We start from the raw sequence: 23,746 nt of genomic DNA, 5'->3' as shown, positions 1-23,746 counted from the left end.
TATTCTAAGGATGGCATTTCTTGACAGGGTTATGTCCCGTCCAGCAGGACAAAAACATGGACCTAGAAGAGAAGAATAGGGAAGGTGGTGGTGGGGGGGGGGGGGAACAGGAGATTCGAAGAATGGAGACAAGACAGGCTGTCTGATCAAGTCTCATTTATTGTAGAGATAAGCATAAACTTATAGGGTAAAATGGAGCAAGAAACAAAGGCTATAAATCCACAGAAAGTTCTTGTGACAGGAGTTATTCCGGAATGTAACTTGTGTGGAGACAGAATTCTTTACCCAAAGATGTTAAAAATATAATCTTTGTCCCAGGTGTAAATTGTGTGGAGACAGGCTTCTTTACCCTAGGTGGGTATTTGCCTAAGAATATGACCTTTGCCCTCAGTCAGTGCTGGCTCCCCCACAGGGTTAGGTATAAAAATGCATAGAGTTTTCATGCCAAAAAACCCTAAACAACCAATACCAGAAAAGAGCAAAAGGACAGTGAAAAGGGGACAAAGATACAAATAGCAGTGGTGGTACTAACCAGCTACATTTAATACATGCAAAAAAAAAGAAGCTGTACATAATAAAAATTCCCAATTTGAGAGAGGAGAAGGGAGGTGGGAGAGAAGTGGAAGGGAGGAAGAATTCCATTGTACTTTGTCTGCCATTATCTGGAGCACTATTCTGGGCATCTCCTTTTAGGAAGTGCATTAGTAAGCTATAGATCCTTCAGAAGAGGGCAGATACATCTCTATTTTCCTGTGAATCAAGAATAGATAACACCAGTTGGGAAATCTTAGCATAGATAACTTGTCACTTGAGGATATAGATATAGATACAAATTTCAACTTTTGGAGACATAAAAATATCTTTTCTCTCTGCAGACTCTCCACAGGTGAAAAACAACAAATACTATGAATTTTCTGAAGACAAAAAGAGATATATGACATTTCTGCCTTACTGCTGTTCAGGACAGATTCATTCTATTTACACGATCTTCAACTCTAAAGAATGTCAGAAAATTATTTCTCAGAACTTGATATATTTTAATCCTGAAGAAAAGAAAGTATCCAAATTGCTCCAGCAATTGTCATCTTTTAATACATTATCATAAAACTGATGAGAATGACATCTTGTAATATAAATCTTGTCAAATTTGCGTCTATGTGCTTTACATCTTTAATAATGTTCTGCTGGTTTTGTTCATTTCACTCAGCATCAGTTCCATGGTTTTCTGAAATTTACTTGTTAGTCCTTTTTTTTTTCCCTTATATTTTTTTCCTTATTTTTAATACATTTATGAATCATGTTGGAAGAGAAAGGTCAGAGTAAAAAGGAAAAACCATGGAAGAGATTTAAAAAAAAGTGAACATGATTTACATTCAGTTTCCCTAGATCTTTTTTCTGGATGCAGATGGCATTCCGGCAAGTTTATTGGGTTTGCTTTGAATCACTGATCACTGAGAAGGAACAACTCTTTCATAGTTGATCTTCATATATTTTTGCTGTTATTGTGTACATTGTATTCCTGATCCTTGTTTCACTCAGCATCAGATCCTGTAAAACTTTCCAGGCTTTTCTAAAATCAGCATGTTTATTTTTTTTTTTAATAGAACAATAATATTTTATCATCTTCATATATTACAACTTGTCCAGCCATTCCCCAATTGGTGTCATTTTCCAATTCTTTGCTGCCACAAAAAGAGCTGTTATAAAACACTTTTGCACATAGGAAATCTTTTCCCTCCTTTATGATTTCCTTGGGATACAGACCCAGTAATGGCACTGCTGGGTTAAAAGGTACATACACAGTTTTATAACCTTTGGATAGAGTTCTAAATGGCTCTCAGAATTATTGGATCATAATTTATTAAGAAATTCCCGATTTGATGGTTATCTTCTTGATTTTTGAATTTCTTTCCACTACAAAGAGAGCTGCTACAAACATTTTTATACATGCGGGTTTTTTCCTCTTTTTTATGATTTCTTTTCACAACTAGAAACAAAATTGAGTCTTTCAGATTATGTAGGGCAGCTACATGGCACACTGAATAAAAGTGCCAGGCCTGAAATCAGAAATACTCATGTTTATGTGTTCAAATCCAGCCTAAGACAATTAGTTATCTGACCCTGGCAAGTTACTTAGCTTTGGTGCAGTTTCCTTATCTGTAAAATGAGCTGGAGAAGAAATGGCAAACCATTCCTAAAAAAAACCCAAATGGAGTCATGAAAAGTCTGACATGATCAAACAGCAAGTTACACAGAGAGAGGAGTAAAGAGCAAGGCTATTTTCAGAAATCAGACAATGCAGACCTGGTGCTCAATCTATTCAGTGTGTCTCTCCTATTGCCATATTTTTTGACATAAAAAGATAAAAGTTTTATTAAACGATTCTCTCTGAATTTTTTGTGAATTTTATTTTTTTCTCTTTTATTTAATTTGTTTTCTGTCTTTGGAATATACTAATGACTTAGTTGCTATGAAGAGAATTGAGGCTTTCAGATTATGTAAGGCAGCTACATGGCATACTGGATAAAAGTGCCAAGCCTGAAATCAGAAATACTCTTGTTTATGTGTTCAAATCCTAGTTTATTAAATAACATCTGCCTGATTTTATTGTTAATTCTCTTCTCTTGATCTCTTCACCCATCCCAGAAATAATTCAATGGTTCTTTCCTTTTAATCCCCCCTTGATCAGCATCTGCAGTAGAACTATGTGTTTGTAATCCCTACCTGCCACTTAACCTTACTTTTTATATTATGCTTATCATTGGGTCTCTTATTCATCTTTATCTGACCAGCTTAAAATATTTATAAATCAAATCTTTATCCTTTCTCCAAACATTCTTTACCTAATTCTCATAAGATCTAAATTCTCTTATCCCAGGTACCATATTTATATCATCACCAAGGCAGTTAAGTGTCACAATGGATAGAATTAAGAACTGAATTTAAATCATTTTTCAGATGCTTATCTACTAGTTGTGTGGCAATGAGAAAATCACTGATATATTTTACTCATTTGTAAAAGGATAATAATGTAAAATACTTGATAAATCTTAGAATACTGTAGAAATGCTAACTTTGGACATTCCATTCATAAGAAATAATTTATGTTCTCTTTTTTTCTTCCCTTTTAATAAACCATCTTTTTGGTAGGAGGGATAAAATCCAGCCCTTGCTGTATAGTTTGGACTTATTCTGTATTGAAACTGTTTTGGAAATATAATTATCTGAGAAGACTAAATGGGTAGGGCCAATGATATAATCTAGACACAAAGTCTGGTTAGGAATGGCCTCATCCCTTCTGCCAGGTTTCCAACATGCAGACCTGTATTATACATTGCAGGAAAGCTAAGCCTCAGCTGAAGTAGTATCATATTCTTTCTGTGCTCTAAATATGGTATTGCTATCATTTGTTAACTGCTAGGTAGAACACATTATTATTTCATTGCAAATCTAATCCATTCACTTATTAGCTATCAAGTTTATGGTCTTGTTGTAGTTCTAAGCATGTCATTCCATTCTCTTTAATGCACTCTAGGGATTTTTTTCCTCCAGAATCAAATATAAAACCTGTTTGATATTCTGTTCTTTTTTTTATATGACCCTTTCCTATCTTTCCTGTCTTGTCTACAACCTTTCCTGTCTACAACCCTTGTTGTAAAAGATTAAATAACTCCATTTTGTTCTAAGCCCCCATTTTATTAGAGTAATTATTAAGGTGTTTTTTTATTTAAGGATTCAATATCCTTTGGTCATATGTGTCCTCCACATTTGGATTCTCTGGCCATCAGGTTTTGTCTGGTTGTCCTCTTACAATTGATTCATTCCCCAAACTTGGAGATGAAAGCAGAATCTATCAATATGTTGATTGCAGTAAAAACATGTGTAACCTCAAAATTAAACAATCCAAGGACTGGATCAAATTATGTTATGGATGAACTTTAAAAAAAGACAAGAATAGCAATCATGATTTGAGAAAAGAAAATAGTCAAAAAAGGAAAGAATCCTTTAAAAAATGGACCAGGAAATTGCAATATGTTGAAAGGTACCATAGAAAATGAATTAGCATCAATAGATACCACATCCTCTAACTAGCATAGTATCTAAAAACAAAAGCTAAATGAAATGTAGGAGAAATAGGAAGTAAAACTAAAATAGTTTGAGATCACCTCTGTCTTCCCTTAACATGCAAATTTGAAAGAAATAAATTCAGAAACTAAATAGAATTTCAGAAATTATGTATATGATAGATTTCTGAAAATTTAATGTTAATAGATGAAATGTATTTATCTTAAGAGTTGCTAGGCAAAATTTATAGAAATTGAGAGTGTTTTAGGCATGAAATAAGAAAAGCTAAAGTACTAAATACATTTTACTAGTCAGCTGAAAAAATTAAAATGAGCCATTAAAGAATTATAAAATATTTGAAGCATAAATAACTGAATTTTTAGAAACTGGTAATTTAAAAGAAAAAATATATATGAATATAAATTGAACAAGCTGACAAAAATAAAATGTAAAAATTTTTGGTTAAACTACATAAGGTCTTGTGATATATTTGAATTGCAAGCACTTTCATCAACAAAAGAAAGGAAAAAAAACAATTATCAATTGAATATGCAACTAAAATGTAGAATAAAACTCTTTTAAAAAAGAAAGACCAAATATAAATCCCAGAGGAAAAAGAGAACCTCTGTTTATTTTTACTTTTTTTTTAAATTTTATTTAGAATGTTTTTTCACAGTATATATGCATGAATAATTTTTTTTAATAATATTATCCCTTGTATTCATTTTTCCAAATTATCCCCCCCCTCCCTCCATTCCTTCCCCCCGATGACAGGCAATCCCATACATTTTACATGTGTTACAGTATAACCTAGATACAATATATGTGTGTAAATATCATTTTCTTGTTGCACATTAAGTATTAGATTCCGAAGGTATAAGTAACCTGGGTAGATAGACAGTAGTGCTAACTATTTACATTCATTTCCCAGTGTTCCATCTCTGGGTGTAGTTATTTCTGTCCATCATTGATCAACTGGAAGTGAGTTGGATCTTCTTTATGTTGAAGATACCCACTTCCATCAGAATACATCTTCATACAACATTGTTGTTGAAGTGTATAGTGATCTTCTGGTTCTATTCATTTCACTCAGCATCAGTTGATGTAAGTCTCTCCAAGCCTCTCTGTATTCCTCCTGCTGGTCATTTCTTACTGAACAATAGTATTCCATAACCTTCATATACCATAATACCATAATGGTAAACCCAACCATTCTCCAATTGATGGGCATCCATTCAAGTTCCAGTTTTTAGCCACTACGAAAAGGGCTGCTACAAACATTTTGGCACATACAGGTCCCTTTCCCTTCTTTAGTATTTCTTTGGGATATAAGCCCAGTAGTAGTACGCCTGGGTCAAAGGGTATGCACAGTTTGGTAACTTTTTGGGCATAGTTCCAAATTGCTCTCCAGAATGGCTGGATTCTTTCACAACTCCACCAACAATGTATCAGTGTCCCAGTTTTCCCACATCCCCTCCAACATTCATCATTATTTGTTCCTGTCATCTTAGCCAATCTGACAGGTGTGTAGTGATATCTCAGAGTTGTCTTAATTTGCATTTCTCTAATCAGTAATGATTTGGAACACTTTTTCATATGAGTGGATATAGTTTCAATTTCATCATCGGGGAATTGTCTGTTCATATCCTTTGACCATTTATCAATTGGAGAATGGTTTGATTTCTTATAAATTAGGGTCAGTCCTCTATATATTTTGTAAATGAGACCTTTGTCAGAACCTTTAACTTTAAAAATATTTTCCCAATTTGTTACTTCCCTTCTAATCTTGTTTGCATTAGTATTGTTTGTACAGAAACTTTTTAGTTTGATGTAATCAAAATCTTCTATTTTGTGATCAATAATGATCTCTAGTTCTCCTCTGGTCTTAAATTCCTTCCTCCTCCACAAGTCTGAGAGGTAGATTATCCTCTGTTCCTCTAATCTATTTATGATCTCATTCTTTATGCCTAAGTCATGGACCCATTTTGATCTTATCTTGGTATATGGTGTTAAGTGTGGATCCATATCTAATTTCTGCCATACTAATTTCCAGTTTTCCCAACAGTTTTTTCCAAATAATGAATTTTTATCACTAATGTTGGTATCTTTGGGTTTGTCAAAGATTAGATTGCTATAGATGTACCCTATTTTGTCCTTTGTACCTAATCTGTTCCACTGATTGACCGGTCTATTTCTTAGCCAATACCAAATGGTTTTGGTGACTGCTGCTATATAATATAGCTTTAGATCAGGTACACTTAGACCACCTTCCTCTGACTTTTTTTTCATTAGTTCCCTTGCAATTCTTGACCTTTTATTCTTCCATATGAATTTTGTTGTTATTTTTTCTAGGTCATTAAAATAGTTTCTTGGGAGTCTGATTGGTATAGCACTAAATAGATAGATTAGTTTGGGGAGTATTGTCATCTTTATTATATTCGGTCGGCCTATCCACAAGCACTGAATGTCTTTCCAATTATTTAAATCTGACTTTATTTTTGTGGCAAGTGTTTTGTAATTTTTCTCATATAATTCCTGACTATTCTTTGGTAGATGGATTCCCAAATACTTTATACTCTCAACATTTGTTTGGAATGGAATTTCTCTTTGTATCTCTTGCTGTTGCGTTTTGTTGGTGATATATAAGAATGCTGAGGATTTATGTGGCTTTATTTTGTATCCTGCCACTTTGCTAAAATTCTGAATTATTTCTAATAGCTTTTTAGCAGAGTCTTTGGGGTTCTCTAAGTATACCATCATGTCATCTGCAAAGAGTGATAGTTTGATTTCCTCATTTCCTACTCTAATTCCTTGAATCTCTTTCTCGGCTCTTATTGCCGAGGCTAGCGTTTCTAGTACTATATTGAATAGTAATGGTGATAGTGGGCAACCTTGTTTCACTCCTGATCTTACTGGGAAAGGTTGCAGTTTATTTCTATTGCATATTATGGTTACTGACGGTCTTAAATATATGCTCCTGATTATTCTAAGGAATAATCCATTTATTCCTATACTTTCAAGAGTTTTTAGTAGGAATGGATGTTGGATTTTGTCAAATGCTTTTTCTGCATCTATTGAGATGATCATATGGTTTTTATTAATTTGATTATTAATATGGTCAATTATACTAATAGTTTTCCTAATATTAAACCAGCCCTGCATTCCTGGTATAAATCCTACTTGATCATAGTGTATTATCCTGGGGATGATTTTCTGAAGTCTTTTTGCTAATATCTTATTTAAAATTTTAGCATCAATATTCATTAAGGAAATTGGTCTATAATTTTCTTTCTCAGTTTTCAATCGACCTGGTTTAGGTATCAGTACCATGTCTGTGTCATAAAAGGAGTTTGGTAGGACTCCTTCATCCCCTATTTTTTCAAAAAGTTTATATAACCTTGAGGCTAATTTTTCTTTAAATGTTTGGTAGAATTCACATGTAAATCCATCTGGTCCTGGGGATTTTTTCCTGGGGAGTTGATTAATAGCTTGTTCTATTTCTTTTTCTAAAATGGGACTATTTAAGCAATTTATCTCCTCCTCTGTTAATCTAGGAAGGCTATATTTTTGGAGGAAGTCATCCATTTCACTTAAGTTATCAAATTTATTGGCATAAAGTTGCGCAAAGTAACTCCTTATTATTTCTCTAATTTCCTCTTCATTGGTGGAAAGATCCCCCTTTTCATTTGTAAGACTAACAATTTGATTTTCCTCTTTCTTTTTTCTGATCAGATTTACTAAAGGTTTATCTATTTTATTAGCTTTTTCATAAAACCAACTCTTGGTTTTATTTATTAACTCAATAGTTTTTTTACTTTCAATATTATTGATTTCTCCTTTTAATTTTTGTATTTCCAGTTTAATTTTTGGTTGGGGGAAGAACCTCTGTTTAAGAGAATCTCATCAAGAATTTGAAAAGGGAAGATGTAGAATAAAAGTCACTTCAAAAATATCAGGTAAAAATTCTTTTCAAAGAAGTTATTGAGAAAATTGAAGGAACAGAATGGAGACAATCTATGAGAAAGATAATGAGGTTTTAGAACCTGTGGTTGAAGTTCATTGAGCATGAGGAGGTCAAAGATATTTAAGGATCAAAACTGCCCCTGAAATTTCAATTTTAGAGGACTGGTAGATAGTTCCATCAAAGAAATTGGAAAGTTGGAGATATAAGAAGATGAGAAGTTTGGTTATAGATATATTGAGTTGAAGTTATTAGTACATATTAAATGGAAATGTCCAGTAGGCAGTTGAAGATTTGAGATCAGATCTCATATAAGATGTTGGGCATGGAGATAGATATTTGAGACCCATATGATTATTGGTAATAATTGGATTTCTGGAGGTGTGTTTTTTTTTTTTTTTACTTGAGAAAGCTTTTCGTTTCATTTTTTTCCCTTTATTAAAGCTTTATTTTTCAAAACCTATTCATGGATAATTCTTCAACATAAGCCGTTGCAGGGCCAGCTAGGTGGCACAATGAATAGAGCACCAGCCTTGAAGTCAGGAGGACCTGAGTTCAAATTTGGACTCAGACATTTAACACTTTCTGGCTGTGTGACCCTGGGTAAGTCATTTAACCCCAATTGCCTCAGCAAAACAAACAAACAAACAAAAAATTAGCCCTTACAAAACCTTGTATTCCAATTTCCTGTCCCTTTCCCCACTCCCTCCCCTAGATGGCAAGTAGTCCAATATATGTTAAATATGGTAGAAATGTATTGTTAAATCCAATATATGCATATAGATTTATACAATTATCTTGCTGCACAGGAAAAATCAAATCAGAAAAAAAAAGAGAGAAAGAAAATAAAAATTCAAGCAAACAATAAAAAGAATTAAAATGCTATGTTGTGAACCACATTCAGTTCCCACAGACTTCCCTTTGGGTGTAGATGGCTCTCTTCATCACAAGCCCATTGAAACAGATGTGAATCATCTCATTGTTGAAGAGAGCCATGTCCATCAGAATTGATCATTGTGTAATTTTGTGGTTGCTGTGTATAATGATCTCCTGGTTCTGTACATTTCACTTAACATCAGTTCATGTCTCTCCAAGTCTCTCTGTATTCATCCTGCTGTTCATCTCTTACAGAAAAATAATATTCCATAACATTCACGTACCATAATTTATTCAGCTATTCTCCAATTGATGGGCATCCACTCAGTTTCCAGTTTCTTGCCACTACAAAAAGAGCTGTCACAAACATTTTTGCACATGTGGGTCCCTTTCCCTCCTTTAAGATCTCTTTAGGAGATAAGCCCAGTAGAAACACTGCTGGATCAAAGGGTATGCACAGTTTGATGATTCTTTGGGCATTATTCCAAACTGCTCTCCAAAATGGTTGGAACCATTCACAACTCCACCAACAATATATTAGTGTCCCAGTTTTCCTACATCCCCTCCAACATTTATCATTATCTTTTCCTGTCATCTTAGCCAATCTGAGAGGTGTGAAGTGGTATCTCAGAGTTGTCTTAATTTGCATTTCTCTGATCAATAATGATTTAAAGCACCTTTTCATAGATGTCTTTAAGGGAAAACACAGAGAATAAAGAGACCTAAGGACAGAGCATGTTGAACTAGTAATATCTCTAAAACATGTGAAATTAAAAGAAGAATAAGCAATATATGGGAAAAGATTAGTGAAAGTGGGAAGATAGTAATTAGTAGTGTCATAAAATTCGAAGAGTAAGGATAAAACAAAGAAGAGGTAATTGGACTTAAGAGTCAATCAGATTCTATGAATAGAGTTGTAAAAAAAAATATTTTTGAGGCAATTGGGGTTAGGTGGCCCAAGGTCACACAGCTAGGAAGTGTAAAGTGTCTGAGAAAAGATTTGAACTCAAGTACTCCTGACTTCAGGGCTGGTGCTCTAACTACTGAACTACATAGCCGCCCAGGGTTGTAAATTTGTGATGGACATTATTTTTTTTCTAGAAAAGTAAGATTTCCTTATTATTAACCCGGTAATTCCATTGATGGGAGTACACTCTGAAAGACTATGCAAACAAAACTTTCCCAAAATTTTTCAAAGTAGAATTCTATATCTATCATTTTCTTCTCTTGGTCAGAAGCTTTTTGTTTTTTCCCTCTACCTGTTCAATATCTTTGGGTCGCAACCATGAAAGTGCACCATTAAATAGTCTTGAATGGTGATGATGAGAACCGTGGTATATTGTGATGGAAAGCTATAGGATTGAGATCTCCAATTGAACTTTTAAAAGATCAAATAGTCATTTCTTCAGGGGTTGGGGTCTTTAGTTGTTCTCTGTGACATTTGCTATTACTAAGTGGAATTTCTGAAGGATCAGATATACCATCTATAATTTGTGATGATGAAAGATATCTGACTGCTGGAAATTTGAATGGGAAATTTAACTAGCACTAACTAGCTCATTGAGGAGTGACTGATTTGGGACTGGGTAGACCAAACTTCAAGCCCAGAGTCACCTAAAGGAGCTGACTTTCATGAGATAAGTAAGTATTGAAATGGAGTTGCAGTTGTTACTACCAAAGAAGAGTCTTAAATAATCAAGTGTATTCATTTTGGGGGCCAGAGGAGATGGAGCTAAAAGATGTTTCCCCTCCTCCATCTCCTTAATGCTTTTAACATAAATTTAAAAAAAAAAAAAACTGAATAGGGAAAAAGTATTTTAAAAAATAAGATAGGGTGAGTAGGAATGCATAGTATACTATGAATAAATTTTATTGATATATTTTGTACTTAAATTATCTCTAATGTATTCAATTAACAAGAATCAATTCTCTCCAATTGAATTCTTACTAATTAAAAAAAAAAAAAAAAAAAAAAAAACTAGTGTTGGAGCCAACTCTTACCAGGTATAGACAATTGTTAAATTTTCTGTGTTTTCCTCTATGCCTCAGAAATTAGCAAAAACAACAAATCAGGATTTGATTTTGTTGTTGATTGTCTAGATTAAAAAAAAATTAATAGAGGATGCAAGAAGTATTTCTTTAAACTTAAAAGTGTGTCATGTTTTTTGGTAAGGCACTTGTTACCAGCATATCCTTAAATATATTGATGGGTTGACCTAGAAAAAAATAACAACAAAGTTCATACGGAAGAATAAAAGGTCAAGAATTTCAAGGGAATTAATGAAAAAAAAGTCAGATGAAGGTGGTCTACGTATACTTCATCTAAAGCTATATTATTATAGCAGCAGTCACCAAAACCATTTGGTATTGGCTAAGAAATAGACCGGTCAATCAGTGGAACAGATTAGGTACAAAGGACAAAAAAGGGTACAACTATAGCAATCTAGTGTTTGATAAACCCAAAGATACCAACATTAGGGATAAAAATTCATTATTTGAAAAAAACTGTTGGGAAAACTGAAATGAGTATGCCAGAAATTAGATATGGATCCACACTTAACAACAAGATAAGATCAAAATGGGTCCATGATTAGGCATAAAGAATGAGATCATAAATAGATTAGAGGAACAGAGGATAGTCTACTTCTCAGACCTGTGGAGGAGGAAGGAATTTAAGACCAGAGGAGAACTAGAGATCATTATTGATCACAAAATAGAAGATTTTGATTACATCAAACTAAAAAGTTTCTGTACAAACAATACTAATGCAAACAAGATTAGAAGGGAAGTAACAAATTGGGAAAATATTTTTACAGTTAAAGGTTCTGATAAAGGTCTCATTTCCAAAATATATAGAGAACTGACCCTAATTTATAAGAAATCAAACCATTCTCCAATTGATAAATGGTCAAAGGATATGAATAGACAATTCTCAGATAATGAAATTGAACTTATATCCACTCATATGAAAGAGTGTTCCAAATCACTACTGATCAGAGAAATGCAAATTAAGACAACTCTGAGATATCACTACACACCTGTCAGATTGGCTAAGATGACAGGAACAAATAATGATGAATGTTGGAGGGGATGTGGGAAAACTGGGACACTGATACATTGTTGGTGGAGTTGTTAAAGAATCCAGCCATTCTGGAGAGCAATTTGGAACTATGCCCAAAAAGTTACCAAACTGTGCATACCCTTTGACCCAGGCAGTACTACTACTGGGCTTATATCCCAAAGAAATACTAAAGAAGGGAAAGGGACCTGTATGTGCCAAAATGTTTGTAGCAGCCCTTTTCGTAGTGGCTAGAAACTGGAACTTGAATGGATGCCCATCAATTGGAGAATGGTTGGGTTTAAATTATGGTATATGAAGGTTATGGAATACTATTGTTCAGTAAGAAATGACCAGCAGGAGGAATACAGAGAGGCTTGGAGAGACTTACATCAACTGATGCTGAGTGAAATGAATAGAACCAGAAGATCACTATACACTTCAACAACAATGTTGTATGAAGATGTATTCTGATGAAAGTGGGTATCTTCAACATAAAGAAGATCCAACTTACTTCCAGTTGATCAATGATGGACAGAAACAACTACACCCAGAGAAGGAACACTGGAAATGAATATAAATTGTTAGCACTACTGTCTATCTACCCAGGTTACTCATACATTTGGAATCTAATAGTTAATGTGCAACAAGAAAATGGTATTTACACACATATATTGTATCTAGGTTATACTGTAACACATGTAAAATGTATGGGATTGCCTGTCATCTAGGGGAGGGAGAAGAGGGAGGGAGGGGAAAATTTGGAAAAATGAATACAAGGGATAATGTTATAAAAAATTACTCATGCATATATACTGTCAAAAAATTTAAAATTATAAAATTAATTTTTAAAAAGTAAATATATATATATATATAGATGAGTTTTACTAATTGTCCTTTTCTTTTTTCTGTTTCTTTTTTTTTTTTTTTTTTGCTAAATGTTACATCTGATAGATCTCCATTAAGGAGGGAAAGAAATAATGAGGGTAAATGTAAATGATTTAAAAATAGTGGGGAAATAGTCAAAACTATTTTATTAAAGCTTTTTATTTTCAATTCATATGCATGGATAATTTTTCAACACTGACCATTGCAAAACTTTGTGTTCCAAATTTTCCCCCACCTCCTCCCCTAGATGGCAAGTAACCCAATATATATTAAACATGTTAAAATATGTTGAATCCAATATATGTATACATATTTATACAATTACCTTGTTGCACAAGAAAAATCAAATCAAACCAGAAAAAAAAGAGAAAGAAAATAAAATGCAAGCAAACAGCAAAAAGAGTTAAAATGTTATGTTGTAAACTACACTCAGTTCCCACAATCCTCTCTTGGAGTAAATAGCTCTCTTCATTACAAGATCATTGAAAGTGGCTTCAATCATTTCATTCTTGGAAAGAGATGTGTCCATTAGACTTGATCATTGTATAATTTGGTTGTTGCCATGTACATTGTTCTTCTAGTTCTGCTCATTTCACTCAGCATCAGTTTATGTAAGTCTCTCCAGGCTTCTCTAAAATCATCCTGCTGATCATTTCTTATAGAACAGTAATATTCCATAACATTCATATACCACAATATATTTAGTGATTCTCCAATTGGTGGGCATCCCTTCAATTTCCAGTTTCTAGCCACTATGAAAAAGGCTGCCACAAACATTTTTGCACACGTTGGTCCCTTTCCCTCCTTAAAATTTATTTGGGATATAATCCCAGTAGAAACACTGTGAGATCAAAGATGCACAGTTTGATAATTCTCCAGAATGCTGGATCTGTTCACACTTTCATCAATAATGTATTAGTGTCCTAGTTTTCCCACATCCCTTCCAACATTTGTCATTATCTTTTCCTGTCTTAGCCAATTTGAGAGGTGTGTAGAGGTATCTCAGAGTTGTCTCAATTTGCATTTCTTTGATCAATAGTGATTTAGAGCAACTTTTCATATGACTAGAAATGGTTCAATTTCTTCATCTGAGAATTATCTGTTCATATCCCTTGACCATTTATCAGTTGGAGAACAGCTTGACTTTTTATAAATTTTAGAAATGAAGGGGCAACTAGGTGGTTCAGTGGATAGAGCATTAGCCCAGAAATTAGGAGTTCAAATGTGATCTCATACTTCCTATGTGACCCTAGGCAAATCACTTAACCCCATTTGCCTCAGCAAAACAAACAAACAACAAATAAATAAAATAAGGCCTTTATTAGATCCTTTGAATGTAAAAATGTTTTCCCAATTTACTGCTTCCCTTCTAATCTTGTCTGCATTAATTTTGTGTAAAAACCGTTTTTGAAAGCGTAATTTAAAATAAAAAGAAAGTCTGTGTCGGAAAATTCCATAAATGGTTTGGGAACATTAGAAAAGTACTTTGGCCACTTGCCAATTGTCTAATGACAGAATATGCCTGAATAGAACAAGATATCATTTTTCAATGATGAAGTCCTGAATGATGTTTTAGACCTAGAGAAACTAAAGAATCGATCCCAGAGGCAAGCTGGGAGAAGGCACAGATAGAGATCTGTTTAGCTCCATGGTCCCACCCCTTGCCGAGTTTATCTAATCTGAAATGTTAAACCTCTAGGATCCACCCTCTGTAAGGTCTCCAGTTGTCTCACCTTACCAGATCTGTCAAAAATCCCTCTCATGATCCTGAAGTTAAATTTTCCCTATTAAAATATATTTATGGGCTGCCCCATGGCTGCTGCTTTCCTTTGGGTCAGTCTGCCGTGGCAGACAGTCTGCCTCATGGTGTCTTTCTCTTTTCCCCTTTCCCTTTCCTTTTCATTCTCCTTCCCCCACGCCATGTAGAGTCTCTCCTAACTCCACTATAATTCCCAACCCCACTTCTCTTCCTTACAGCTCTTTTAGTGTGCTAAGTCCCTCTTAGAATTTAGCTTGCCAGCTAAGGACATGCCCCAATTTCAAGAGGTGCTCCCTTTCTGTTGGATAATTGTGAAACTTGTCTTTCATTTGCTCTCCCAACTCTCTCTCATATTTACCATTCCTGGTGTCTATTGCATCCCTTCATTTTGTCTGTAACCTATTCCCCTAAATAAATCCACTGTAACTTCACATCACTGAACCCCATCTTATAGTGCTGAACCCCACATTATAAACCATATCAGTAGTACAGGACCTACTTTAATAAGTAAACACTTAATAAATGCTCATGTTTTTCTCTCTTTGTATCTGTTTCTCGTTTCCCTACAAGAATAATATGGTAATATGTTTTACATGATTAAACATTGCTTAGTAATTAAGGGAGGGAAGAGAAGGAGAAGAGAGAAAAATTTTGAAACTCATTTTTAAAAATGACTATTAACATTGTCTTTATATGTAAAGGAGGAAAAATGTTTAAAAATCACTTTAAAACCAGAGCTTTTAAGTGTTGCCTTTAACCTGTTACTTAGGTGCTAAGAAGGTAAGCCCATTAAAATCTTGTTTTCTAAAAACAAAGCTTTCTGCTCACATTCCAAGTTTTTATCAAAGGCCTTTTCCCTCCCATTCTACTCTCATAACTAGTACCTACTCTCAGACTTTTTCAAGAAATTATCTATTTGGAGATAATCTTTGCTAGAAGTGTGTGTTCCTTGAGGGGCAGAATTCTATTTTTGTTTTGATTTTTATTTACAAGATTTAATAAAAAATTTAGCAATTAGTAGTCAATAAATGCTAACTATTTCATTGAGAAATTAACTCTTTCTGTGGAATTAGGGTGCTGAGAGTTCTGGGAAGCCCGAAAAACCCCAACAAAAAACAACCCTTAAGGGATCTTCCTGATTGGGAAAAGTAGCTTTTGTTTTTATAATTGATTTAGCCTAGTGATTCACTCACTGGAAAGAGCTGATGGGGGAGGGGGAAGTACCTGGATCACGTATAAAAGCCAAGCCTAGACACTTTCTGGTAGTGTATTCTACTCAGAGCCAAGATGTTTTCTCCGCCTGCCTTGGGGTTGCAAGAACGACATCCACGGTAAGTTTCCTTCTGAGGAAAGCTCTTTTGTTTTGGTAGACTCCATATCTAGACAATGTCTGGGAACTTTCTCTGTTGTTATTTTTTCTAGGTCATTAAAATAGTTTCTTGGGAGTCTGATTGGTATAGCACTAAATAAATAGATTAGTTTGGGGAATATTGTCATCTTTATTATATTCGCTCGGCCTATCCAAGAGCACTGAATGTCTTTCCAATTATTTAAATCTGACTTTATTTTTGTGGCAAGTGTTTTGTAATTTTTCTCATATAATTCCTGACTCTCCTTTGGTAGATATATTCCCAAATATTTTATACTATCGACTGTTATTTTGAATGGAACATAATATTTCTATTAAAACACTTTTATTATCAAAATTGGGAACATTAAAGGAGAAGCTGGGTTAGTAAAAAGGGCCAATACTGCCTGTGATATTTAGTTGTGTAACCTTGGACAAGTTCTTTTAAGCTCTCTGAGTTATTTATAAAATAAAGTTAATCAACAGCATGCCATTATGTTATTCTGTAGAATTAGTGTGGGATAATTGTATATAGGTATATGAATTTCACATGAGTGTGCATATGTAGGAATTTTATGTGTATCTACCAGATAAAGGCTTTACAATTAGTATACATTTAGTAAATGCTTGCTTAGTTTTAGCCCTTATATATCAAGACTAAATCCATAAGATGATAACCACTAATAAAAAATAGAGGTATAAACAGAAGGGAAAGGTACTAATTTGTACAGTTCTATTCCTCAAGGTCTTTTTTAAAGCTATAGGACTTTCATGTCCAATTAACCTATGTCAGGAAGTTGGGGGCTCTGAGGGTGTAAGGATGAAGTCTGTAGTAATGCTGGGTCAGTTAATGCCAACAAGTGTATTCCTTATTGTAAAAAAAAAAACAACAAAAAAAACTCAAAGCTCTCGGTGTTGGTTTGTTATCCAGACTTAAAGATTTCATCTATGAAGGAAGACTCCTTTTCATGAGTTCAAACCTGACTTCAGATACTAACCGGCTCTGTGTTTGGAGTTTGGGATAAGTGACTTTCCCAATTGCTTCAGTTCCTTAACTGTATAATGGGCAAACTACTTGGATATCCTGCCAAGAAAACCCCAAATGGAGTCATGAAAAGTCACACAAGTCAAATGACTTCAGCAACAACAGTTTTTTGCAGAGGAATTTGTACTCAGCTAAGGAAGAGGAGTCCATCCCAGATGATTTTTACCAAGAGAAGTGACAAGTGCTTAGGGATAGGGGTTCCTTTCATACTTTGATGAATAATGAACTCAGGAAGACATGAGCTGAAATCTTATTTCAAATTTTAACTAAATTTCTGCCCTGGACAAGCTACCAAACCTCTCATCTCAATTCCCTTCTAATATAATGCAAATAATAGTAGCTACTTCAGAGGGATTTGTGTGCTATTTGGTATAACCAGAATGAAAATCCTGGGATTAGGATGACTGAGTTTCAGACCCTTATCTGACTTAATCCCAGTGCTGAGTAAAATACATGCCTTGGACCACACAAAAACAGCTAACTGGATGTTCACCATAGATAAATAATATCTGAGAGTCCTTACAGAGCCATTCATTCATTAGTTGTAGGGTTTTTTTGGACTAAGTAAATGAACAAGGAGATCCATTGCCTCAATTGTCTCTTAATCACTGAATGGGTGCTGTAGCCTCAGTCATATCCACACTTATTTTTGAAACCTTAGTTTACATAGAGTATCTTGTTGCTTCTTTGTCTTTTTTTAAGTGCCATATAGATAGATAGATGAAGATTTAGATGCAGTTATTATAACATTCCCTAGTTGTGCTCACTCTTCCTCTTGCTGTCTACGTTTACAGAAGAATTTGCCCTAGGTTTACAGGGAAAATTGACACTTTGCTCCATTTCATGAAATGTTTTTTGTTTGTTTGTTTTTAACTAAAAAAGTAGGCAACTTTCATAGACTCTCACTCTTTTTCCTCAGGATATTCTTAGATAACTTTGCAGAAGAGGAAGAAAGTCTTTGTACTGTCTGTTGGGCTTTTGAATCAAACATAATCACCATTGAGTGTGGACATGGTGCTTGCTTGTCTTGTCTCCAGAAAAAATGTTTGCTACCTTTCTGTTGCAAAAGATGCTGGGATTTCTCCCAACTAAAAAGTGTTCAGGCTGACATTGCTATGAATCCTGAAGGAGAAGGCATATGTGAGCTGCATCAAGAAGAACAGAAAATATATTGTGAAAATGAGAGGAGGCTGCTCTGTGTGACCTGCTGTGAATCAAATCATTGGAGTCACATACATTGGCCCATTGCAGTGGCTGCTGTGGGCTACAGGGTAAGTCTTGCAAATGGAAATCCTCCATGTAGCTTGAAGTAGACATTTGTTTGTAGTGACCCTTTCATGATCATTTTGGTTATCCCTATTTTAAACTTTCCCTTGGAAATATCCCTTGAGTACATAGCTCTCCATTGGAGATCAGAGGGATGCTTTTCTTCCTGCTGTGATTCTCCCCTGCAGATCATTTAAATACTGCCTTTCAGACTTCCTGAGTTTCTCAGCCCATCACCATTTAGCAGCCTTAGGCCTCCTAATAATGTCTATGTTGCTCTTACAGAAGATGCTCCAGATAGAAATGAAAATGTTTGGGCATACTGCAGAAAAAGTTCAGGAATTTCAATGTCAACAGAAGGAGAAATCTCTGGCATGGGCTGTAATGTGGACTGTAAGTATCTGATTGTCTTTTCAAATGATATTATGCATATATAGATGTTCTATATTAAGTTCCTACTATATTTTAGGCAGTGCTAAGAATACAAAAAGAAGCAAAATACAGACAGCTTTTAAGAAGTTTACAACTTAAGGGGGAAATCCACTGCAACAAATCTATACAAAGCAAACTATAGAAAAGGTATAGAAATTTACAGGAAAATTAAAGAGGAGTTGAAGGTTTTCCAGAAATGATGTAGTTTTAGTTGGACTTAAAGAAGTCAGAGTTCTGAAGCAGAAAAAAGACATAACTCCAAGCACAGGGTATAAACAAGAGAAAAATGCCAGACTACAAACAAAAGAGTTTCTTATTTATGGGTCTCAGATGGGTTTCATAGCAAGTTTCTCATTATTAACCATAATTGGCAGATGAAGAAAAAACCATCGTGTCACTTGCTCTTGTTCTTATTACTAGTATAGAAACTGAATCAAAGCAATGTCTCCTAACCTGAAATTCAATAATACTGTTAAGCTGTTTTAGTTGGTTTCCATCCCTGCTTGGTGCCTTCAGTTTTTTGATTTCTGGCTCAGACTCAAACCCTTCCACCCACTGAACCAGAAAAGTAATCACTTGAGGTGAGGAGAAGGGAGGGTGATTAATTAGCCAGATAGAAGATTTAGTTGGCAAGTAAGCTTTGAAAAATGAGGATTTCCTAATTCCATTCATTGTATGACCTGGTATAAAATATGATCTTGGAACAAAGTATTAGATTATCTTGCTACCGGTTTTATCATAACGATAGTCAGTGAGCATTTACTAAGCACCTACTCCATTCCAGGCACTTTACTAAATTAAGGGGATCCAAGGTGTCAACCTGATCAGAACCAATCTCTAACCCATGGATAACTGGAGCCAAACAAAGCAGGCTAGAGACCTCAAAGTCAGGAATCAAGGAGATTTTATTTTCAAATGGAAGAAAACACATTTTCAAATAAGAACATATGGCAGAGGCTCCCCAAGACAATCTGGGGAGATCTCTCAGTATTTATACCAACTGTTGAGCTTTCAGCTTGTAGCCCTGACAATGAGATTTGACAAGTTAGATTTCTAGCATGACTTCACCACCAGAACAGGATACACAGGTGCTTGTTCAAGCTCAGAAATTATCTGAGATGCTGATATGAAACAATTCTGGGATTTTGCTGTGGCTGAGATCATCCAGAGATCACTAAAGGATTGTTTTTATGCTAGGCTCAGAACAGTCTGCTTCCTTAACTCTGGAAAACAAGAGTGTTGCCTATTTTATATATATATATATATATATATATATATATATATATATATATATATATGTATAATTTGTTGATGCAATTGACTTTCCCACACAGCTTTACACAGCTAGGAAGTGTTAAGTGTCTGAGATCAGATTTGAACTCAGATCCTCCTAACTTCAGGGCTGGTGCTCTATCCACTGTGCCACCTAGCTGCCCCTTGTCTCTTAATATCTTAACGAAAGAAAAAGCAGAAGAACAGTATCTCCTTCCTTGGAGCAAACAATTTAATGGGAAAGACTATTTGAAAAAAAACAATTATGTGCAAACTGGATAGACAAAAGATAAATTGGAGATAATCAATACTAGGAAGAGACTAGTTTGCTGGGGAATCCATAAAGATTTCAGATATTTTTGCTGGGATTTGAGGGCATCAGGAAGCCAGCAGGCAGAAAATGAAGGAGAGAGTTCCAGGTAAAGGGGGAAATCAATGAAAATTAATAAGAGTATGTAAATATGGATTATCTTGTTTAAGGAACAGCAAGGAGGCTTGTGTTACTGATAACTAGAGTTCATGAAGAGCAATGTTTCAAAATTTAAGACTGGATAGCTAGGCGCTATTTCCACAGCATTTTTCATGTTTGCATGGCCAACTCAAATCAGATGGTTATGTTAAGAACTTTATGTAGAAAAAGCAATTACAAATTTCCTTGAGCGGTTTAGGACATACAGCCAGAGAATTACTAATGACTAAAGCACTATTTATACAAAATGTATGCATTTAATAAAGAAGTCAAATAATATTGGAGGCCCAGAACTTAGCTGATTTGACTAGTAAGACAAGAATTTGAGATCATGTTTTCTTCAACATGGCTTGAATGCAGTCAATTCAACCTACAGTGTGGAAGAGAGAGCTCTGTGCTGTGCCCAAATTTTATGTAAATTTGCAGAAGGCATCATGTTCCATTTTTTTTCTTCAAAATAAATAATTGGAGACTAATAGGATGAGTAGTGCAAATTTAATGTCATTGAGATTTGTGAAAATGGTGAAGCTAGGAAGGTTCTCTAAAGACATAGCTGACTGGGACTGGAGTGCTGGGCTGTTGACTCCCACTGAGTACAATATTTTTTGCATTTATACCACAGTGAATAAACAGGGATGAGGTGAGGCCATGAAGTAGTTTTATGTATAACATCAGAATAACATCCTTCCTTGCAGGATGATACAGATATCACCAAAAACATTTTTGAAGAAAAAATGGAAGCAACATGGGAATACCTAAAGAAGAAGAAAACAGAGGAGGAAAAAATGGAGACAGCAGAAATACAGAACCTAATAATGGGAACAGACAATGAAAAGTTATTTAAGTTCTTTCAGAAGCTGCAGCAAATGGAAATTTATCAGGAGCTTGACATAGTGGAGAAACAGAAGGAATGGGAAGCCAAGATGTCCAGATATGTCAAATTTCTAAGAGACAAAATCAAAATATTGGAGGAAAAGACTCAGAAAACGAATGTGGAACTATTAAATGTAAGATAAAAAGTAATATTAATCTTATACAAAGCCTGTAAATGGGAATATCAATGGATGATATCATTGCCCTTTCCTAGACTTTTGGTAGGGGTGGAGGGCCGCAATTGGGAGTTAAGTGATTTGCCCAGAGTCACACAGCTAGTAAGAATCTAATGCCAGATTTGAACTTGGGTCTCAAATGCTATAAGCATTTAAAGGTCCAAGATCTCACAGAACTCCAACCATTAGATTTTTAATGATTTTCATGAGGTTTTTAAATTATTATATCAATTTTTTTTTTTTTTTTGATAGATAATACCTAGATGGTTCTCAGAACATTTGGGAACTGTGTGGAAATACGGTGAAGAGTTCGTACTTAACTACGTTATTCATTACAGTAATGTGGAATCGCCTGAGTTTCTCCTCAGTTTTCAGGAAGATGTGTGTAAAATCTAGCTTTCCTAAATTGAAGTTTAGTGAGACAAAGGGAGGGTGAGACAGGAAAGAAGGGAGGGGACAAAGGAAGGAAAAAAGCAATGCAAGTCCTTAGGGGAGGGGGAGGAAAGGGAAGAGGGATTCCTTGAACTCATAGATGGTCTTATGGACAACTTTCGCAAAGTTCATAAATCAATTCCACTAAAGTTATTCTTTTTCTCCTCTTAGGAGTTGAAAAACAAATTTGCAAGGTATGTAATTGTTTAGATAGTAGATAATTGCATGGGATTTGAGAATTGAGTGTGATCGCAACAGAGGTAGAAAGTGTGGCTTTTAGTATCATAACTGATGTCTTTTTTTTTTTTTTTTAAACAGAAATTTCATACAACCAAGTTTGACTCCTTTCAGTCTTGATTTGAATATCAATTATCTCAAGATGGCATCTGAATTTCTAAAACTCTTTCACTTTAATAGTAAGTGATAGTGTTTTGACTATCTATTTGAGCTTTCTTCACAGGAGTAGCAGGAGGCCAACATACTTGACCTGTTATAAGTGTGGTCTTGAATATTCTTGCTTTGAATACTCTGAAGTCCTTGTGTTTTTACCTTGTGAAACTGTCTTAGTATAGATAGGAACATTTTTAATGGACTACTCCAGAAACTAGAATAGTGTTCCTGGCCAAGGTAGAGTGTTAGAACCCACTTCCCAGAGTGAGAGGGGAAGACAAATTCAAGGTGATTCACTGAGAATCCAGTATCCTACTGATACTCTCCATCTGCACTAGATTAGTCAGGCCTCTAATTGAGCATTCATAAAACTTCATTGGGGTGCATTTATTTTTGTTCAGAGGCAGAAATAAGATTGTAGGAATAGAATTGTTTCTATGGTGACTTGAGGGCATAGGATAGCTGGATTAATGCTGGGCATAGAATAAATGTTTAATAAGAGTTTTTTTCAAGTGCTCCATTGAAGAAATGGATAAATCAAGATTTTCTTCTTTGGAACGAACTTGATAGGTTGAAGGAACAAGCTATTTAGGCTTGATCTTTATTTTAACCAAGTAGGGAAACCCAGAGCAGGATAGCGGAAGAAATCTGGCAAAGACCAGGAAAAAATTTTTTGGTTTAAAACAAGGGGTCACTTACCTGTGTGCAAAATGTAGGAAGAAGAGGTCTATTAAGGAAATACAGAATATGCCTAAAAGAAAAGTCTGGTTCTCAGCCAGAAAAGTCTGTCTCCAGCAGAACATATACAGCCTCTTTCTCTGATCCGTTTCAATTTCCTGCAGACAACAAATCAGTAAAGAATCTGTATAAGCCCTCCCTGATGTGTAAGACATTGTAATTCTGTTGGTTTTGACTGATAGTTTTTCTTTTTTATAGCATCTGAATTATTGAAGACTTGTGATTCCCTCAGTGTTTTTGAAGATAAAAAGGTGACTGTCACAATTCTACCGGACTCGGGAAAGACATATGCTGTTTATGCTAATGGTAATTTTCAAGCTAATTCCATTAGACTAACAGCATTCCTATTGAAAACTTCATGTCGGGAGTATATTTCTTTCTGGACTACCACTTTTGAAAAATAAATCATTCAATCTTCTTTGCCTCAGTTAGAAATCTGTATCTGTAATTGCTGTATCTGCAAATGGCCAATAAACACAGGTTGGAGTATTTCTGAATGGTTCTAAAAATATTTTATAATTCTTGCATCTTGTCACATTCATTATTTATCCCATTCTTACCTGGTCAGTCATAGAACAAAATCTTGTAAAATCTTGCATATATATAACCCTTTTCTTCTGCCTCAATTCTGTGTATAAATATTAGATCTGCAAATGTGGAAAAAAATAGCATTTTAATTTCAAAATAATTAGTTCTAT

At 34.7% G+C, this 23,746-nt stretch overlaps 1 protein-coding gene across 1 annotated transcript; it reads left to right on the top strand.

The window, feature by feature from the left end:
* The first annotated feature begins 15,873 nt into the window (after nucleotides 1-15,873).
* LOC141559811 (tripartite motif-containing protein 43-like) lies at nucleotides 15,874-23,557 on the top strand. Its single transcript, XM_074297490.1, has 8 exons — nucleotides 15,874-15,938; nucleotides 17,920-18,271; nucleotides 18,552-18,659; nucleotides 21,135-21,446; nucleotides 21,741-21,869; nucleotides 22,092-22,114; nucleotides 22,239-22,336; nucleotides 23,247-23,557. The coding sequence occupies exons 1-8, from the start codon at nucleotides 15,895-15,897 to the stop codon at nucleotides 23,450-23,452; spliced, it is 1,272 nt and encodes a 423-aa protein (XP_074153591.1). The 5' UTR covers nucleotides 15,874-15,894; the 3' UTR covers nucleotides 23,453-23,557.
* Nucleotides 23,558-23,746: the final 189 nt, after the last annotated feature.

The sequence above is a fragment of the Sminthopsis crassicaudata genome, chromosome 3, assembly GCF_048593235.1.
Source record: "Sminthopsis crassicaudata isolate SCR6 chromosome 3, ASM4859323v1, whole genome shotgun sequence".
NCBI classification, from domain to species: Eukaryota; Metazoa; Chordata; class Mammalia; order Dasyuromorphia; family Dasyuridae; genus Sminthopsis; species Sminthopsis crassicaudata.
This window is presented reverse-complemented; position numbering and strand designations above follow the sequence as displayed.